This window comes from Lepidochelys olivacea (genome assembly GCF_965140295.1).
Source record: "Lepidochelys olivacea isolate rLepOli2 genome assembly, chromosome: 9".
In the NCBI taxonomy this organism is placed as follows: Eukaryota; Metazoa; Chordata; order Testudines; family Cheloniidae; genus Lepidochelys; species Lepidochelys olivacea.
The window spans coordinates 85,623,763-85,643,937 of record NC_140419.1 but is presented as its reverse complement, the minus strand read 5'-3'; the positions used below and the strand labels follow the sequence as shown (position 1 = coordinate 85,643,937).

At 42.2% G+C, this 20,175-nt stretch overlaps 1 protein-coding gene across 4 annotated transcripts in view; it reads right to left on the bottom strand.

The window, feature by feature from the left end:
* Positions 1-20,175, bottom strand: part of COL4A6 (collagen type IV alpha 6 chain) — a 191,391-nt gene that overhangs the window by 106,976 nt on the left and 64,240 nt on the right. For all 4 annotated transcript variants that reach the window (XM_084638926.1, XM_084638927.1, XM_084638925.1 and 1 more), the window contains exon 4: positions 14,211-14,294. In XM_084638926.1, coding sequence (XP_084495052.1) covers positions 14,211-14,294 — 84 coding nt within the window. The remainder of the gene's footprint in view (positions 1-14,210; positions 14,295-20,175) is intronic.

The window sequence follows — 20,175 nt, the reverse complement described above, 5'->3', positions numbered from 1 at the left end:
ATGCGTTACCTAGGGAGGTGGTGGAATCTCCTTCCTTAGAAGTTTTTAAGGTCAGGCTTGACAAAGCCCTGGCTGGGATGATTTAATTGGGGATCGGTCCTGCTTTGAGCAGGGGGTTGGACTGGATGGCCTCCTGAGGTCCCTTCCAACCCTGATATTCTATGATCTATGGCATAGAATTTTAAATACTCTGTGTATCACAACTGATTAGATGCTGAATGGAATGACTGCCACTGGTGTCTAGCCTTTGCCTACTATTTTTTATCTGTCTCATGCCACCAGTAAATCACGGTAACTGTGAGGTTGATTTATGGGGATAACATGCTTGAGAGTCATATTGATGGCCATGAACAATAGAGGGTCATAATATCCTACTAAGGACTTGTCTATATGACCAGTTAGTGAGTGGCAAGCTGGGGAATAAATGTATAGTGCACTAGCATGCTACCAACTTGATAGCATCACAATCCATGGTGGGTCAATGACGCAGGACCACTGACTCTTCTGCCAGGAGTTATAGTGAGTTCTCGCTAGAAAACGGCGGTGGTGAAAGTCAGACCTATGGATAATGCTAATTTTAGAAAAAGGTCCAAAAGGTCCTCTCAGATACACACTTAGTCAGAAACCAGCGGGTGCAGGCCAATGTTTGTCATGGTGGCCAGAAGATCCTAGAAAATCTAAAAGTGTCATCTGTATGGACACTAAAGTCATCTACGACTATAAGCATGGACAACTCCAGGATCAGACTGAATGAACCTTGGCCAGCTCATCTGATAAAAATAAGCAGAAGAATATCCATATAAAGGAGATCAGGTTGTACACTCAGATGATCTTCCAGCAGATCATCAACAATGAAAACAAATGCCTAAAATACACCTTTTATATCTGTCAACCATATTGGGGTCTCAAGACTTAAACTTTCCTCACTGATTTATGTTCCTGAAGTTACCTTTTTCAAAAATCAAAGGAGAATGCACGGGTATTTCCTTACTTTTTAAATCATATGTGATATTACCTCTGAAAAGGAGTCTTAACCTACAATTGCTCCCATGTTATTTCCCTTTTTGTTTTAGATTAAAATAAAATTGGGAAGCCATATCTAAATAGAGTCTCAGCTTCAGAATCATTATGAAAAGCACTGATGCATCAGGGTGCCATCCTGTTTCCCTGGAATCTGTGGCTCTATATTTGGGGATTATTTCTGCTTTGCCTCCAGGCTACTGCTCATTCTTTTTCAGAACGAGCCAGACTGACAACTAGCCAGAGGGACCCAAGCATTCAGGTTTGCGTCTAGCTAACTGGAACCAAAGCTTCTTTTTTACCACTTCAAACAAGAGATTTGCCCAATTAGCCATTTTCACTGTTAAGCTCCATCTGGGTGCAGTCTTGTCAACTGGAGAAAATCCTTCCTATCTGTTACTTTAATTAAGTTTGCCTTGTTGACACAATCTCTGCTGTTTTCCTGGGACATAGGTTGGCTCCTTACTTGACTCTTGGCCCGTTTCCTTGCTGCTAGGCCTTGCTCACTGGCTCTTGCATCTGAGACTCTATTTGAGGACAAAGGCGGGCAAGGCTTACCATAACAACCAGCATTTGTACATCCTGTCTCATGACAATCTTTAAAAATTACCCCAGATGGTGCAAGTAGGGATAATAATGTATCCTTGTGATGGGGCAGATAGGCTGCATGTTGGCAACGAGAGGTTTAATGAGAGCCCGTGGGCCCAGTTACACCTATAGCAAATATTAGGCACAGAGACAGTAATTAAAAGGAGGAAACCTAGCTCAGTTCGGGGCCATCCAGGAAAGACAGCAGAGCTCTGCTTCTCCTGAGAGAAGCTTGATTGCAGCCCAGTGCTGTGTTAGTTTGACAGCCTTATGAGGCCCTACTAGAAGGGACGAACAGACCATCTGAAGCACAGACTTTCTGAAGGCAAGCCTTGAAGAAAAGGGCAAGTTCCCTCCGAATGTTCATCAGATTATCCTGGTTTGAGCTGTGGTTTTCTGGTCCTGATTTCTGTTGGACTATAGCACTACAGAATGGGTAGATGCCTTGGTGGAAAGTCAAAGCACCAATAATTTGGATCTCACAAGAAACAATGACCTACCAGTAGAGACCTGTGGCTGGATGAGTCATGTCCTGATGGGCCACAAGAAGGTGCTGCAGAGGCAACCTGGTCATGGGCCTCTATTCATTTTTAGAAACTTTACAGAGATGCATCCACAGGGGAACATATTGAAACAGGAAGTCCAAGACTGCAAGTAGTCAAAAGTGGGAAAAATAAGAAAACAGCATCTTAGAGCTGGAAGAAAGGGTTTTGATATAGAAAAAAAAATATTGTTGAGAGACGGTGAGCTCTTATCTTGCCTTGATGGCAATTATAGGAAGTGAAGAGTTAGTGTGTGAAGGAAGGAAAGGTGTAACCAGTGTCTTTGGCCAGGTTCAGGACAGTACATTGCTCCCTTGTTCGTCTTCCTGGAAAAGAGCCGAGCATTCTTGCTGTTTCTCAATGCACAGAAGGCTCCAAACTTCTCTTTGATCGCTTATGGGCGTAACACAAGAATCACTGGGAAATTATATGGCCTGTCTTAAGCAGAAGGTTGGACTCGATGATCGGAATGGTCTATTCTGGCCTTACATTGCAATGCATTGGGCTCTATTTTGGCTGACCTTGATGACTGAATCACTTAAACATTTATTTATCCTTACCTGTGTTGGACTCCATTAACAAACAGATTTTCTTTTATCCATCTGAAAAGAAGGAGAGCTTCTCTGGGAGAAGTTTTATTTTTACAGAATGTAATTTTTTTGAAATTTCCCTGGCTGTTGGATAAGGCTGTTGGAAATTTCCCTGGCTGTTGGACGAACGACAAGAACTCTGATTCACTCTTTTCTCCCAATGTTAGGACCTTGTTAGATTCTTCCCCTTCCGCTGCACTAGAGAAAGATGAACTAGAAGTTGAAAGGCCATATCAACCCTGCTCTAGTCCTTCTTCAGCAGCAGTAAATAGTATTAAAAGTCAGAAAGAGACACCCAGAAGTGTCATAATGCATCTACTGCTTCATCCAATATCTTTGGATTTTCTTTCCCGCATTTAAAGAGCGGGGGGAATATGAAACCACACTGTTAAATTCTTTTATTGCCCACCCAGACAAAATATCCAAAACAAATAGTTGAGGGGAATTTTATTTCTCCAAGGATCAGGGATGTGTAGAGTGCTGTAACTACAGAGCCGGAACACAGGATGTGTAGGGCCACTCTTTTGCTGGCAAGGCTCCAAAGAAGCAGGGAGTAGACCCAAGCTTAGAGCAGCTGGTCTGGTTCTGATCCCCAGTCTACCTGGAGTCAGAACATTAAATCCTGATCCCCACTGACAATGGGAGTTAGTGACTTCAATGAAGCCAGGATTTCACCCACAGTACCTACAGTAGGATGGGTACTCAGGAAATAATAGATAACAACAAAAACTTCTATGTTAGCCTGCCCATGCATGTGGCTTAAGGTGCCAGCACCAGTAAAATACAGAATGTTGTCATTTAAAACATTAAAAGTACCATCTGTGGATGAGAAGGATGGTGTTGTAGTTGCAGGACAAGACTGAGAGTAAGAGGATTTGGACTCTGTTTCTGACTGCCGCAGACTTGCTGTGTGGCCTTGGGCACGTTTTTTAAGCCTCAGTTTTCATAAGTGTCCACTAATCTGAGATGCCCCAATTGGGGGGGGGGGGAGGAGGAGAGCGGCAAATTCGAGACAACCAGGGCCTGATTTCAGACCAAGCTGGAGAGGAAGGATGCATTGGTGACCCAGTGGATGGAGTGAGACTGTAATCTCTTCTCTTACCAATCAATCAACAACAAAAAAGGCATAAAGCATCCCTGCAGGGTGCAGAGAGGTGCTTTAAAAATGCTTAGCTAGCCAGAAAAGCCTCTGGAAACTGTAAGAGTCCTGGCCTATGCTATATCTAGCAGGAAGCATCAGTGCTTGAAGACGGACGGATACTTCATCACTGGATCTGTAGACCATGTGGAAGTGCTCTGTGGAGCACAGTCTGAGAACCATTGCTCTGGGGTATTTCAAAGGTAAACATTACAAAACATCTTCATTCAGGCCCCCACACCACTCCGTGAAGTGCCACATTAGCAGGCAGATTTTAAAAATGGTATGATTAACAGAGCTGAGCAGCTGTTGCCCCCACCATGCTGGTGCCACAACCTTGCCAGCCAGTACCATTTTATTTTTAAACAGTTTCCTAATTCAGTATGTTCTGTAGCGTAGATGAGACCTCATTTCACACACAACATGGCCCACATTTTATTTTAGTCAAGTCGCAAACACACCCAGAAACAGCAACAAAAGACCTCTTCATGGACCTCTTCAAAATAGTTTAGTGACTATTACAACTTCCAAGACGTCTAAGCAAGGTAAGATGAATGCCTGTCCCCTTGAGAAGTCTTGACAAATGTATTCAAGGTTTAGACAACAGATGTCATCTGTATGTATGTACTGGTTCAGTTTTGATACCCATCGTATATTATGTGGATACCTACTGCAATCTGAGTGTTGTTTAGTTAGCATGTACTCCAGTTCTGGTGAATGGCCAGGACTCAATCTATTTAATTGAGGTTCGGTCAAGGAGGGGAGAACAGGAAATGTACACTACTTGCTTAATGCCACATTTGGCAGAAGTCAACATTTTTGGAAATAATAAAAACTAAGTCTTGGCGGTTGTTAATAAAACAACATAGGCACGTAGTTTGTTTGATTTACTATTACCTCATTTTCACTCGAAATATTGCCAAAACCATGTTCAATAACAGTGAACAGATGGTCAAGATTTTTTTAAACTTTGAAGATAATCCTCTTCCCAAATAAAATGATGGCATTATAATTGTAATGTCTTCCCAGAGCGGAAACTGATCAAGCATCAAACATCACTTACAATCACAGGCCAATATTTATTAACGCAATATTTATTAATGCTGAAAGTGCTGCATTACTATCAAAACTACTCAACACATCAAGACAGCTTGAAAGGATTGTTATAGACGGTGTTTGGAGGGGAATGGACTGGGTGCTGCTGATTCTTTTCTCTCCAGTAGCACTCAAAAGCACATGTCAGATTGAGGCCCCATCATGCTAGGCACTATACAGAATAAGAGAGTAAGAGAGTCCCTGCTTACAGTTTAACTTCAGACAAGACAATCAGCTGGTGTAACAAGCAGGGTGGAGAAGGTGAGGAAGGGAGGACAAGGTGATTGGTGGTTACATGGGCTAGATACATGCACAATTTTCAAGTTTGTGGCCTCTCTTGTAGATCTTGAGGGGGAATCTGAAGGTGGAGAAGATGGTTGCTTTGTGATTAGTTCCGGGAAGGTGTTATATGCGCAAGAACAAGCAAGGAAGAAAGCTGCCTCTTGTGCATGGGCAAAATGGACATCACTGGTGGAATAGACTGGAGGTGGGAAATGCAGTATGATATAGGAGGAGATATGTAGTGAGGAGCTAAACAGTAAGCACTAGATGCTTGTATTTGATACACAGAGGAGCTAGTGAAGGGATTCAAAGAGGTGATATGATCAGAATAACACGCCAAGAAAATGATCTCAGAATGGACCAGAGGGGGATGAGAAGGGGTCAGAAAGGCCAAAGAGGAGCAGGTTGAAGTAGTCAAGACAGAGGTGAAAGGGGCCTAGGCGAAAGTTTTAGCTAGACAGAGAAAACGCTGGTTCTTGGAGAAATGACAATACTTCAATACAACCCTGGATGTGTGGGGCTAGAGAGAGAGCCGAGTCAAAAATAACAACTGGCCTGGGAAAAGTGTTGCTGCCAAAAATTCCGAGAACAGAGAAGACAAGAGGACATGGTGGAAGCATGGGAGTTCAGTTCTGCCACGTTCAATGCAGATTGACAGTGAGACACCCATAAGGAAAAGTCCAGGAGAGATGCTGAGATTCGAGGGTAGAGGGAGGGAGACCAGTAAGGGATCAAATGTGTGAATCAGCAGCAAGATCATAGCTGAAGTCATGTAAGTGTGTAAGATCTCATAGAGAAAAGGTGTACAGAAAGAACAGAACAGAAACTTTTGTGACTCCTACCAAAACTGGGAGAGAAGAGAACTCCTCACGATAATGAGACAATGAACAAATGATTAGGGAAGTGGGAGAAAAGTCAGGAGAGAACAGAGTTGAGAAAAATGAAGGAGGGAAAAGGGAGAGGCGGGCACATTGAATGTCAAAAGCCACTGAGATCTCACAGAGAAAGAAGATGAAATAGGGGCCCTGAGGTTTCGCCAAGAGGTGATTAGAGACTTTGGTAAGAGCAGCTTCAGTGGAGTCAAGGGGGGAAGCCAGACTGAAGAGGGCCTAGGATGGAACTGGAGAGAGGACCGTGGTTGTAGAAGCTTAGAGGTGAAATGAAGAAGGTACATTGGGCATCACTTAGAGAGGAGCTGGGGTCAGATTGTTGGGTTTTTGGTGATGGTGAAACTCAACTTGTATTTTAAGGAGAAGGAACTTGCTGAGAAGGGGTGGGCAAGTGGGAGGAAAAGATGTTAGGAGGCAGGTTATTTTCAACTTGCCCAAGAAGAACAATTCTATCTAGAAGCAAAAGGCATTTCATTTTCAATGTATCCTTGCTCCTTCCTGAACTCATATTAACTAGAGGACTTATTCCAAGGATCTGTATTATGAAATCAGTGTAATCTGCTGCTGTGCAGTGCCTCTCATTATCAAACTTGATCTAATAATGAGTAGTCACCACTAAAAAGTCAACATTTGTTCTAGGTTTATACACCAATGTATGTGAGAGAACATGGCTACTTCCTTTTTAGGGTGGTTGCGCTAAAATCTTTTAAGATAATGTTATCTCAGTATTTACAATTCTCTGGGGACGCCCTACGCGAAACATAGGGAATCCCTTGGGAACTGCAAATGTTGAGATAATGCTACTTAAAAGATTGCAAGTACTGAGGTAACATTATCTAGCCGTCCAAGGCAAAATTCAGAAAAAGCTCTGTTGTCTCAGCACGTTTAAAAACAAACAAACAAAAAATCAGACTTTAAAATGTTTAAATTTAAAAATTAATTGGGGGAAAAAATAACACCATGACATTTGTCAATCAAATTTCAACCAGCTATCCCAAGGGATGCTCCTCTGTGCCTTTAGTGAGTTGGGGATGCTAATCACAATATTAAGGTGAGCACAGGATCTTTGTTGCCAACATGACCTTAACCCTTGGTAAATAGCAGCTAGGTTACATCTTCCAAAAACGTGGCCTCCAGTTACTGTGTTCAGTCCAAATTTCTTGGAGATGTGTCTACCTCTTCTAACTATTTTGGCCTGCAGTGGTTGTATTCATTCATTGCCCATAGCTAATGTACCATGCATTTTCCATAGTTATTCTAAGTTTAGGGTGAAGCTGTGGAATCTCAGATATCTCTGTGTGGTAGATGCTGGCAAATGTATTTGAGTCAGAAGAGTGAGAGTCTTTACAGCATTAATGGTTTTATAATTGACAGGGCAGTTAGATAAATAACTTCATCTTATCTTAATGGGCTTGCATTTAATCAGGCAGAAGGGCTTTACAGAGCACATGATTTGCAACAGATACATTTATTGACATGACTACAAATCACACGAATAATTAAAGATAATTAGTAACACCATGAACTAAAGTTTAGCTCTTTCAGTAAACCTTGGACTTAAAAGCTACATTAGATACACCATCGCTGTATTAATTTTGGGAGCTTTGGGTGTCATTTCAATTTTTTCCTTTCCAAAAACCTGACTCTTTCTAGCAGAGACAGAGATGAAGCACACAGGACCAATATCAGTGGGAAGGCAACAAAATACACCAAGTGATGTTTAGAGAAAGCTGTATTATTGATATAAACTTCCAAGGTAAGTGAGCAGGCATCAGGAGATGGCACACGCTCCGCAAATACTACGGCTGGTAGTTTATCTTTGCAAGTGTTTAAAACTAGATGACAAAGTATAAAAAAATGAAAGCCAGCACCATCATACACAGATGCAAAACAAACTGTAGAGATGAAATGTTGCAGACCTTCTACTGCTCAATGCATTTCCACCAGCTCACATGAGATGCATGTCTCGGCAATAACGCCATCAATATGGAACGAACTTTTCAAAAGCTCAAAAGTTAACCTTGACCTAAGCTCTGGATCAAACGCTGAAGAAAGGTGTTGGTGTGGGGGAGGATGAAAAATGTTATTTTAACACAGTAACTTCTGCTGACAGTGTTACGTACTGATAATGTTTTAGCTGCAGATCACTCACCAACATAATGGAGAACATGTATTAGAACCACTGTCTTTTCATTTCCCTAAATATGAAAATTTATTTTAATCTCTTTAAATCTGTTAATTTTAAAACTGATCTAGCCAAAGTCAGATTTTCTTGGTACCCTTTTCTTCATAAATTATATTTTCCTTTTTGTAGGGTTTGGTTAGTTATCCTTATTTTTTCTAGGCATCAGGATTTTCATTCATTCCCCTTTTTCCGTTACATTTCCATTCAATTTCATACGAGCTAGAGAGTTTTGCTTCATTAGTTGACATTCCTGAACATATTTTTAAAGGAGGATTGCTATAAAAATGCAAGGGGAGCTGGTTACCTAATTTGCAAATCAGATCACACACAAGTACTGTGACTGTGTGTGTAATTACTACAAATTGCACTAATACCAGAGGGCAAGGAAATACAGGTGCACATTTGTACATGGACCTTACCCTGACCACTGTCATAAGCCTCCTTTTAAAAACTGAGTCTTTCTGTATTTATTTGATAGTTGCCATCTTAGCTGACATGAGGGATTGAACTCCAGACCTCGACACTTGAATCTACACAGCTTGACCTAAAGAGCTAGGTTCCCTAATTGGCAGCTGTCACATTCTCTATGGATTGAGCAGAAAGAGGAAATGTAATGAATACTGAACAGTGGGTTACTTTTATGCTGTTATTTATGTTTAATGTTAAACCTCTTGCACAAATCTTAATTTAGCATTTATTAACCAAGAGTAACTAAGTAAAATGAGCTGAGCTGATGTGTTTTGATTTTAAAACCAATATTGCCTAGAGGAACAAGAACAAACTCACAGAAATTCTTAGATTTATAGCAGAATTGTCCCTTACAATCTGTGCTAACTACTTATGCTAAACAATCAGTTCCACTTTGCATTTCGCTGAGACATTGGGAGTTCCCTTCCCAGGCCTGAAGAAGAGCTCTGTGGCTCATAAGCTTGTCTCTCTCACCAACAGAAGTTAGTCCAATAAAAGATATTACCCTCACCCACCTTGTCTCTCTAGGTTTATAATTGGCAGAATGAGGTTAATTTATAGAGCTGCCTTGGTTGTTTCAACATCTATGCATAATTGCTACACGATGTATTCCATCAGTACCAGGTACAGCAAGGGACAATGACTTGGCAAGCTTCTCCCACATTGTCTCACAATGCACCACAACTAAACTTTAAGAAAGGGACTATCTCTAAAGACTGGGCAGTTGTTGTGGGTGTGAAAAGCAAAATTGTAGTCTAGTCTCCTTCTCTCTGTTCATTCTATCCTTGGCTTCTTTATCTGAAAGGCTAGCAAGGCTGCCAGTTGTGACATTGGTTTTCATGAAGATGACACTTCTCCACCAGGCATTGGGCTTGTGCAGAATGAATTGAGCTCCACTCAATCAACCTTCGTCAGATATAACAATTTCCAGGGTGGAAACCTCAATCCCCAAACTCAATAGGAGTTTTGCCACTGACTTCAATTTAACCAGCTCAGTATTTACCAGAGCTGGATTTGAATCAATGACTGAGATCAAGGGCTCTTCCACAACTGATCTCTCATCCTCTAGGTTTAAAAGTTAACAGGGTCTGAATTAAACCTCACTGAATAACGTAAAAAAGGGAAAACTGTCCCCCAATCAACCAACCAGTCACCAGCACTTCCCAGAGTGAATGAAAAGCATAGGGACAGCTGGAGATACAGATGTGGTTTTGCACTAATACATAACATGACTTGTCACCTTGTTACTGGAATACTCAAGGTGGGCACTAGACAAATATTGCACTACACTGCCTTCTAAAAAATCTGGATTAGTCAGACAGGTGCTCTCTACAAAACCCATCTCCATAGCTGCTCCCTTAAAGATATGGACATCTGATGCTCTTAAAACTGAGAGAACAAGTATAATAGTCTCTAGCAAAAAATAAGAGCAGAGTTAACATTTTCAAAAATGCCTAAGTGACTTAGGAGCCTACATTACTGAAAGTCAGCGGGACTTGGGCATGTTGGAAATGTTAAAAAGCCAAGTGAGTTCTCAGGTCAGCAATGAAAACAGTCTAAAATCTCTGTGACATCTTAACAAGAGAGACACCAAGAGCTCGAACTGCAAGGCCAACAGTGTGGCAGCCAGTTCAAACATCAAGCTGAACACTGGGAATGTAAAGAGACAACAGGAGGATGCTCCACATTGCCCAAGGGTCAGAGCAATTTATGGGATATTCAATCCAAGGAGCAAGTCAGGCCTGTGCCTCACTGTCAAGATCTGATCATGCAAGATGCTGAGTGTGCTTAACTCTCACTGATCTCTGTAGGAGTTGAGCTCTCTAAGTACCCTGGAGGAGGCACTCAGCGCTTTGCAGGATCAGGCCACTGAATTAAAGAAAGAACTATAATTCCTATTGGACATTTGAAGAACACTAGTTTGTTCTTTCTCTTGTATCATCTGCTTTGGTTTATGAAGAAGGCTAGACTCCCATGAAATGAGAGGATGGGAATAAAGAAATATTGAGCACTTCCTTTAAAAACATGCTATATGGACAAACTGCAAGACAAGTCAACTGTTCCAGAAGGTACGCTTTACACTGAAACAAGCACAGTCCAACAAGGCTTACACTTGCTTTATGTACTACAGCATCACAAGCAACAAGTGCCAGGAAAATGGCTTATTTCTTAGCCTTTGTGTTCTATTTATTGTTCACAATAGATAATACAAAAGATTTGCTTTAATAACTAAAAATTCTTCAGGGTTCTCAAGGACTTTCATCCACTTTGGTGACCGCAAATAATTAAATGCTTGGAATGCTCACTGAACTCTTTTTATACTCAGTTTACTGGGGTGCAGTGTAGTGAGAAACACAAAGGTGAGTGCTGTGTTTTGCAAAGGTGCTGACCAATGCAGCACACACTGCAATCAATGGCTGAGATCATATCATGAATGACTTGTTCAAGGCTACACAGTGAGTCAGTGGCAAAGTGGAAATAAAACCAGCCTCCTGCTCTACCCTTTAAAAATACTTCCCACCCTCCAAGCGAAGTTCTGAATAATAAACATCCATAGCACATGGAGTAACAGTGAAACATTCAAGAACTCAGGATATACTTAAGCACATGCATAAATCCATCTCAAGAATGTGCTTAAATTTAATCTTGAATAAGGATGTGTTCCTGAATTGAGGCTAAGAAACAGATTCAGCCTCATTAAGTTAACAGGCGAGTGATGTCCTGAATTTCCCTACCATGCACAGTTGACACTTGGAATAAATAATAACGCTGCGATTTTTTTTCTGAAAGGTGATTTTTTTCCATAGTGAAATAACTCATCTCTAACTTGCTAGTATTAAAAACTCTTTTTACAGCTGCTAGTGACTTAATTTATTATTGCAGATCCAAGGAGGCAGATGTTAGCTGTAAAATACACATTACTCTACCATTCAAGGGCTTGCTTCAAAAATATAAAAGGAAGGAGATACAGGCCACAGAGCTTTTGTAGATTGCAGCTTCTGTTATTCTCATTGGGAGATGCACATCAGGAAGTGATTACACTCAGTGCAGACTATACTGTATACCTGTCATGTAAATATATTTTTGTTAGCAAAAAATCCAGCTAGGAATTTGGAGAACTGAACTTTATTGTTCTTTCTGCAAATTTTGTTATGAAATTATATCCATGAAACAAATTGGTTGGGAAAAATCAGTAACATGACTGGGCTTTTTCTGCATGATGTAGTAAAGATCTGCCATATGGCGGTGCAGGCAGGGGAAAGGAACATGTTCTTTCAGCAAAAATAATTTGCTTGATTACTGATATCCAGGAAGTAATGTAGATACTCAGTGATACTTCCAGAGATAATGAGATCTTCCAGATTAATTCCCTCAATGCACCAGCAGAACTCTCTCCTAATTCCATTTCCTTCACTAAAATACGTCATGTTATCATTTATTTTGCCTTCTCCTGAATACAATGCAGAAGAGCACATATGCCAAAAAAAGGAGTGCTTGGGAAAAAATTAAAATAATAATTTAATAAAAGGTGAAGCCAAGCAGCTTCCCCTCATCCCGAGTCACACAACAACCAACCACAATCAGACCAAGCTGATAGCCCTCTCCCATTCAAACAGCCAACACAAAACCAGGAGAAATTTGGCAGTTCCTTATTAGTGTTGCTTTGAGATTTGGGGTTTGAACAACCCACAAAACTAGGGTTGCCAACTTTCTACTGGCAGAAAACCAAACATCCTTGCCCCACCCCCTGTCCTGCCCCTTCTCTGAGGCCCCACCCCTGCCCCACCCCTTCTCTGAGGCCCCGGTCCCACTCACTCCATCCCCCCTCCCTCTGTCACTCGCTCTCCCCACCCTCACTCACTTGCTCATTTTCACCAGGCTGAGGCAGGGGGTTGGGGTGTGGGAGCAGGTGAGAGCTCTGGCTGGGGATGCCAGGGTGGGGCTCCAGGGTGGGGCTCCAGGGTGGGGCCAGAAATGAGGAGTTCAGGAAGCAGGAGGGGGCTCCGGGCTAATGCAGTGGGTTGGGATGCGGGAGGGGGTGAGGGGTCTGGAGTGGGGCCAGGGATAAGGGTTTGGGGTACAGGAGTGGGCTCCAGGCTGGGGTGTTTGGAGTGCAAGAGGGGGCTCCAGGCAAGGGCAGGGTGTGGGGAGCGGGGGTGGGGGGGCGAGGGCTCTGCTGGAGGTGCAGATTCTGGGGTGGGGCTGGGGATGAGGGGTTTGGGGTGTAGGAGGTGGCTCTGGGCTGGGACCAAGGGGGTCCAGAGGATGGTAGGGGGATCAGGGCTGGAGCAAGGAGTTGCGGCACTGGGGGCATGAGGGCTCTGACTCGAGATGTGGGCTCTGGGATGGGGGTGGGGATGAGGGGTTTGGGGTGTAGGAAGAGGCTCTGGGCTGGGACTTAGGGGTTCAGAGGGCGGGAGGGGGATCAGGGCTGGGGCAGGGGGTTGGGGCATGGGAGGGGTGCAGGCTCTGGGTGGCGCTCACTTCAAGTAGCTCCCGGAAGCAGCTGCATGTCCCCCCTCTGGCTCCTATGCGGAGGCATGACCATGTGGAGCTGCACGCTGCCCTGTCTGCAGATGTCACCCATGCAGCTCCCATTGGCCATGGTTCCCAGCCAATGGGAGCTGCAGAGCCAGCGCTTGGGGTGGGGGTAGCACGCGGAGCCCTCTGGCTGCCCCTATGTGTAGGAGCCAGAGGGGGGACATGCCACTGCTTCCAGGAGCCATGTGGAGCCAAGGCAGTTAGGGAGCCTGCCTTAGCCCCACTGTGCTGTTGACCAGACTTTTAACGGCTCGGTCAGCACTGCCAGGGTCCCTTTTTGACTGGGCATTCCTGTTGAAAACCGGACAACTGGCAACCCTATCCAAAACTCAGAGAGGGGCTAAATCTAAACCAATATATATATATACACACACACATATATATATTTGCAAGAGCCCATGTGAAAGAAAAATGCAAAAATACATTCAGCATTACTCCCACCCCACAATAAAATTGTCCAGGCAAAGACCAGAACCAAATCTGTCATTCACAACCCTGTAGAAGCATTTGAGTATAGACTGCAAAAGTTTGTTATGGGAGCCAACATTGATTTGATTATTTAATATTTTGTAATTGTCTTTCTAGCTTGTATATGTAAAAGCTACTTGACTTTTTAAATCAGCCCTTAGATGACATAATGAAATGACTGGTTCCATTAAAGCCTTGTTGCAGAACTAATGAACCTCAACTTTCATAATAGTTTTCAAAAACCTGGCCAGGGCCAGTTTGGATGCAGCTGGTCTGCATCACTTCCCTTGTCTCATGAAGTCATTAGATGGAGGCTTAAGCATATTAACTTTGTTTTTTTTAAAAGAGGAGATAAGGGACGCAAGGACTGTTTTTCTTCAGCTAGCAAAAGAGCCAACATACCCGAGCACCTTTCTCTGGAAAACATTTGCAGCCCGCGCTGCAATCTCGACCCCCACATGGTCCGTTATAGGATTTCTTCCCACCCTGTAAAAGAAAAAGAGGAAAAATTGAGTAACCAGACCCTTCTCGGCATCTGAGATCCTTCGCAGTCAAAATGCTGTAATTAAGAGCTGGTTCATTTCATTTCATTTCATTTCATTTCGATGATCTACATTAGTCATGCGGATTTGTTTGACATTAACTAGACAGGCTAACTAACTTGTACCTTTTAAGCAACTGGCTCATTTTCAGAAACTCTGATCATCTCAACAGGAGAAAATGTCTTTAAAACTGTTAGAGGAAAGACAGATTTATAAGCTGGGCCCTGATCATGCAAGGTGTTGAGTGCTCTCTAGGCCTTTCGAGTGTCACTGGCGTTGAGGCTGCCTTGGGATAATAAACACCCTACTAGTTTAGGATCACTCTTTGGAACTAGAGCTGTAGCTGATCCAACCTCCCATATCCAAATCCCACAGACCTGGAGACAGTTTTGACCAGACATCCCCAGATTTTTCCTCTTGCACACCCCCTTGCCAGTAGCAGAATGTGGCCATGCTCCCCTGGCCTGGGAGTGGAGTTGTGGCTGGGCTGAGGGCCGGAGCCAGCAGCCAAGAGTGAGGGCCAGGAGCCAAGAGCAGGGGCTTGGGGCAGGAGCACAGCTGTGGCCAGGGGCAGAACAGGACTGGGGACAGAGTGGGGACAGGGGCGCTCCCTCCCAGCCCCCTCAGGGCCCACCATGCCCCCCAGACATTCCTTTGCACCCTCTTAGGGGGGCACACCCCACAGTTTGGGGATCTCTGGTTTAGACCCAGATCTGACCTTTGTGGCTTATGCCCATCTCTATTTGTAACTAGTCTCAGTCTATGAGCTAAGCACATTTTTAATAGCAGGGGGGAAAAAAACCTTAGTACAGAACAGACATAATAGTGTAAGGAGGAGAGTAAGAAATGTAACAGTTTGAATGTACTTGAAAACCTGGGTCAGCAAATGGCATAGTACGTGAACTGGATTTAGAGACAGAGCTGACTGAATACCAGCTCCAATCAAAGAGCAGATCTCCCTCTGATTACGTAACTTGGAATTTTCTTGTTACATTTCCAAATAGCTATATATCACTGTAAAATTTCATCTATTATGTTTGTAGCAATGGAGAAATGCAGTTTTCAAAGAATAAGTTACACAACAGTTAAATATGCCATTTGCCCTTCTAGTGACTAGTCCACACAGGATAAAAAGCCTGCTATAGATTCTTGCTCCTGATACTCCTTTAGCTCGAGTGATAGAGGTCCATTCTTAAACCCTTCTTAAAGTCCCTAATCTTACAACATGCACATCACAATCTTGAGTGTATAAGTAAAGATTTGCAGAATGTGTCCCTAAGAACAAAGAACGGACAACTGGGTGGCTCGTGTCAATGCAGGGCAGAGATAAGACTATATGGGTGCCCTAAGTATGCATTTCCAAACCATAATGTGTTTGGATTGTTTATTTTGGGGATAACTACAACATTCTTGTAAGTTTTTTTTTATTCCAGGTTCTTGATGTGAACTTTCCTAGTTTAATGTAGTGTTTTGTTTTTGTTTGTGTTTTTGGGGTGTGCCCACTGTCTGAGAATTAACTAAATTAGTTTAGTGAGACTCAACAACCCTTTTCCCTCTGAAGGTTCTCCGTCCATCTCAGGGTTGAAGCACATTGCTGGATCGTTGCAGGAGAGGCTTGCAACGCCACTGACAATGCTGTCCCAGTAATAGGACGAAAACGAGCACTTCATGGCTCTCAATCTAGTACCTTCAGGAGCACTATATTCATTCCATTCACAAAGAAAAGGGTTTTTTTCCCCCAATTTAAAAAATCAAAACAAAACCTCCTTTCTCTGATGGATGTGCTCAAGTGAATGATGCAAAGGGCAGTCTCCAGGTTTTGAAGTGCTGAATGAAATAACAGCTTCATCCCCAGATGACCAAGATATGTACGAGACAAGCCCAGGCTAGAGTCAAACATTTCCCTAGTAAATGCATTCTTGGAAAATATTTCTGAAGCCTTCAAACTTTCCTAACATCTGGAGCATAAGGAAGGAGAAGAGAAAAGGTCACACAAGTAAGCTTCTCACTGCATCTTAAAGAATCCTCATTACAAAGGCTTTCTCAAAGCAAAATGTTGCCAGAGAGGGCAACAGTATCAAGTCCAATACGAGGGTGATGTAATGCATTTTTCACTGAAGACTATTTTAAAATAATAAAACTGTATTCATTTGTTAAAATGTTGATGATCACATAGTTACTTGAGCAAGCTACTTCTTATACAGGGTGGAGTGAGCCTATATTACCAAAGAGCTTTAATAGCCAGTTACATGTTTTCTTGCCCTGGAGGTATGTTGCCTTGTACTGCAAATCAGTCATGACTGGGTCCATGCAATTGTAGGTGGCACCAATTCTAAGTGGCTGTCCTGTTTTAGGGACAGTTCCTGCAAAGTTCTTGCACTGCCCACTGATGTCCTAAATGTAGTAGGACATAAGGCCTCTAGGATCCTAGCAGCAGAAAGAAAGAAAGATGACAAGCCATAAGATAGCCAGCACAGGAGGAATCCTGATCGAGTCAGGAGACTGGGGCCGGGAAACAAAGGTCAGTTTACAACAGCCAGGAAAATGCAGAAAAAGAGAGAATCTCTTTGCAAGTCAACGGGATGCACTCCCATTAGGCAGCAACAGCCTTGTGCACCCATCTGCATGCTGCAAGGACATAGAGGAACCAGATATATCCAGGTTTTCATCCATTTCAGCCTTAGTTTTTGTGATTGTTTAGCTTCTGTTCCACCCTTTGCACGTCTAGTCCTTGCCCCAGTAGCCCTGTGAGCAAGCATGCACTTCCTGAGGTCCCATCTACTTAACGTTTTAGTTTTTCTCCCAGGTGTAAGTTATGCAAGAGAAGTCTTTTTTCATCATAGGCGGCATGGACTCTTATCTAGTCCAAACTGCAGGTGATTAGACTAGACAGGCCAATTATTCTTTCCTAATTTTGTGTGTTTTTCCAAGTAACTTTATTTAGCATATGAACCTGCATAAGGCCCTAATCCAACTCCCAATGAAGTCAATAGAAATCTTTCCACTGACTTCAGTGTGAGCTGGATCAAGCTGTAATTGAGGTGTATTGAATACAAATATTAACCAGAAAAATTGGTCTGTGTTTCATGTAAAATGGCATGTTTGTACTGTATTTCTAAGTTTCCTATCCTGGCAGGAGGGGTCGTTCTACACACTTGCGAATGAAAGAATCTGAGAAGGGAAAGAAAGCAAACCAAAACTAGTTGGCTATGGACCAGGTGTTACATGTCACAAGTACTTTATTTAGGAGAAGTAGCTGACATCAGACACTCCCAGGCTGCTTAAATAGCAAATGGCCATGCACATAATATTTATGTGTATAACTTTAAAGGTCTGTATTTAACTTTTTAGAATGCATCCATCACTTCTGAAACAAATCATTCATCCATTTTTCACTAAAAAGGGGGGGAGGAACCCCTAATGTACAAATGTAAGGCTCATTTAAATATTTATAGATGGCAGTTTGAATATGTAAGCATGGGCACTCCAGGCTCCGCATGTGTGTCTGTATGTGTTTATATTCAGGGAAAAGATCTTTCCAACTGTTCTGCAATATTAAATTTCAGAGTCTGAAACTGACAAGGACTACTATGAGGGAAACAATACAAGGGCTAAAGAAAGAAGGGTCCTGAACATAGTGGGAAGTACTGTAGATTATAATAATATTGAGTTAAGCTATTTGAATATCAATTATCAGAAGCAGTTAGTTTTTTTAAAAATAGTGTAAATGTTTATTTTTCCATAAAGAATAAAACACATAAAAATTAAAAATGGGCCAGATTCAGACTTCATTTATACTATACCCATTTAAATCTGCAGTAACTCTTTTATTGATTCCAGCTGAGTTACTCTAGATTTGCACCAGTGTAGCTGAGATCACAATCTGGCCCATAATATAGAGAGAACATGTCGTTTATTTAGGATATGTCTATGAAAGTGAATAATTATTTTAAAAGCCATTCAAAAAACAAATGCTTCTGTAAAAACATAACATTCCTCCTGTTTTTGGTATATATCCATCAAGCGTGTATGTATAATTGATTTAGTCATAAAGAATCTGATCCAAATGGAAATCTTTCCATTGACTTCAATGTGCTCTGGAGCAGGTCCAAAGAAAATAAAGGAATATAACAGCTGGGATGCCACAAAATATGCCATAGGACACAGTTCTTGTGCAGCCTAACCAAGGGATTGTAAAAAAAAAAAATACACAATTACTACATCACCTGCAAAACCAAAAAAAAAAAATTATAGCTACAACATGGAGGGAAAAACCCAGCAAATTCAAGAAGTCATTTCCCCATAGAACGTGGGTTCTCAGCATGGGGTGTGCGTCAAAGACAGGTTTCAGGGAGTTGCAACCACTTTCCTTTTCTTTATGGGAGGGCTGTCCCATGTTTTTTCAGTTGTAACATAGCATCATGGTATGGGAAAGGCTGAGAACCACTGACAAAGGATCAAGACTTCTATCAACCAAGAAAAAGGACACTTCACCTCAACTGAGGCCAAATGTCTGCAGAGAATACAGATGAAGAACCAGCAGTGGAAGAGGCTAAACCAATGCAAGGCCTACTATAAACACCAGTCTATTAGAGAATCAGTGGTGGTAATGGACTGTAAATTGGTAGCCTTCTACCAAATTGGAAATGTGGGGAAGCAAAATGGGAGGGTGTGAGGTGCTACAAGACTAGAACTGTTCATAACAGGACATGAATCTCTGGTAAGAAAAAAAACCTAGAGGATGGAGAGAACCTAAGCCCTGGTCTACACTGCGGGGGGAATATCAATCTAAGTTATGCAACTTCAGCTACGTGAATAATGTAGCTGAAGTCAATGTATTTAGATTGACTTACTGTGGTGTCTCCACCATGGTGAGTCGATAGCTGCCGCTCCCCTGTCGACTCTGCCTGTGCCTCTCATGGCGCTGGAGTACAGGAGTCGATGGGAGAGCGCTCGGGGGTCAATTTATCGCTTCTAGACTAGATGCGATAAATTGATCCCCGCTGGATCAATCGCTGCCTACCGATCCGGCGGGTAGTGAAGACATACCCTTAACTATGGCTCAATACTAAGGCTGGCAGGATTCACCAGAAGAGAAGTAGTGAGCATGAACTGTTTTCCCCTCCAAGACTTATTTCCCACACTGCCAAACTGCAAAGAAGCTGAACGGATTAGGAGAGCTAAGGTTTCACATGGCCCAAAACAGAACTTTGAGGAGAAACTCCACAACCTAGTAATTATATTCCTGAGTTTGCAGGAAATGGATTGCAATAAAAACTTCTGGAACCTGCAGGGCAGCATATTTTCCAGATAGCTTGGGGGTCTCACTATTTATTGCTGATTACTAATTAGAATGTTAAATGTACAGTACAAGACATTCCAATAGCCTGGTATTTCACAGTAGAAAAACCTAGCTAGATTAGATAGATATACTGTATACCTAAATGTTTAACTATTTGCCATGTTAGCAACTTACGGCTACTATGAAAACCTTAGTTTTTCTCATCTCCTAACTTTTAAGTATTTAACATTTAAATTTTATATTTATAAAAATATAAATAGTTCATTTCTTCCATTGTTGTATTAACATAGTTCTAAGTATTATATTTATACATATATGTGTTTGATCCTCATCCTAAGAACCCTTGCCCATATGATATATGCCATTCTTCATTTAACTAGTTGCACTGAAGTCAATGCGCCAGATTCTACTCTGTTACATTGATGTAAATCCAGAATAAGCCCACTGACATGAATGGAGATCTTCAGGTTAAAATCCATAAAACTGTGGATCATTGTTATTATTTATTATCTGTGTTGCAGTA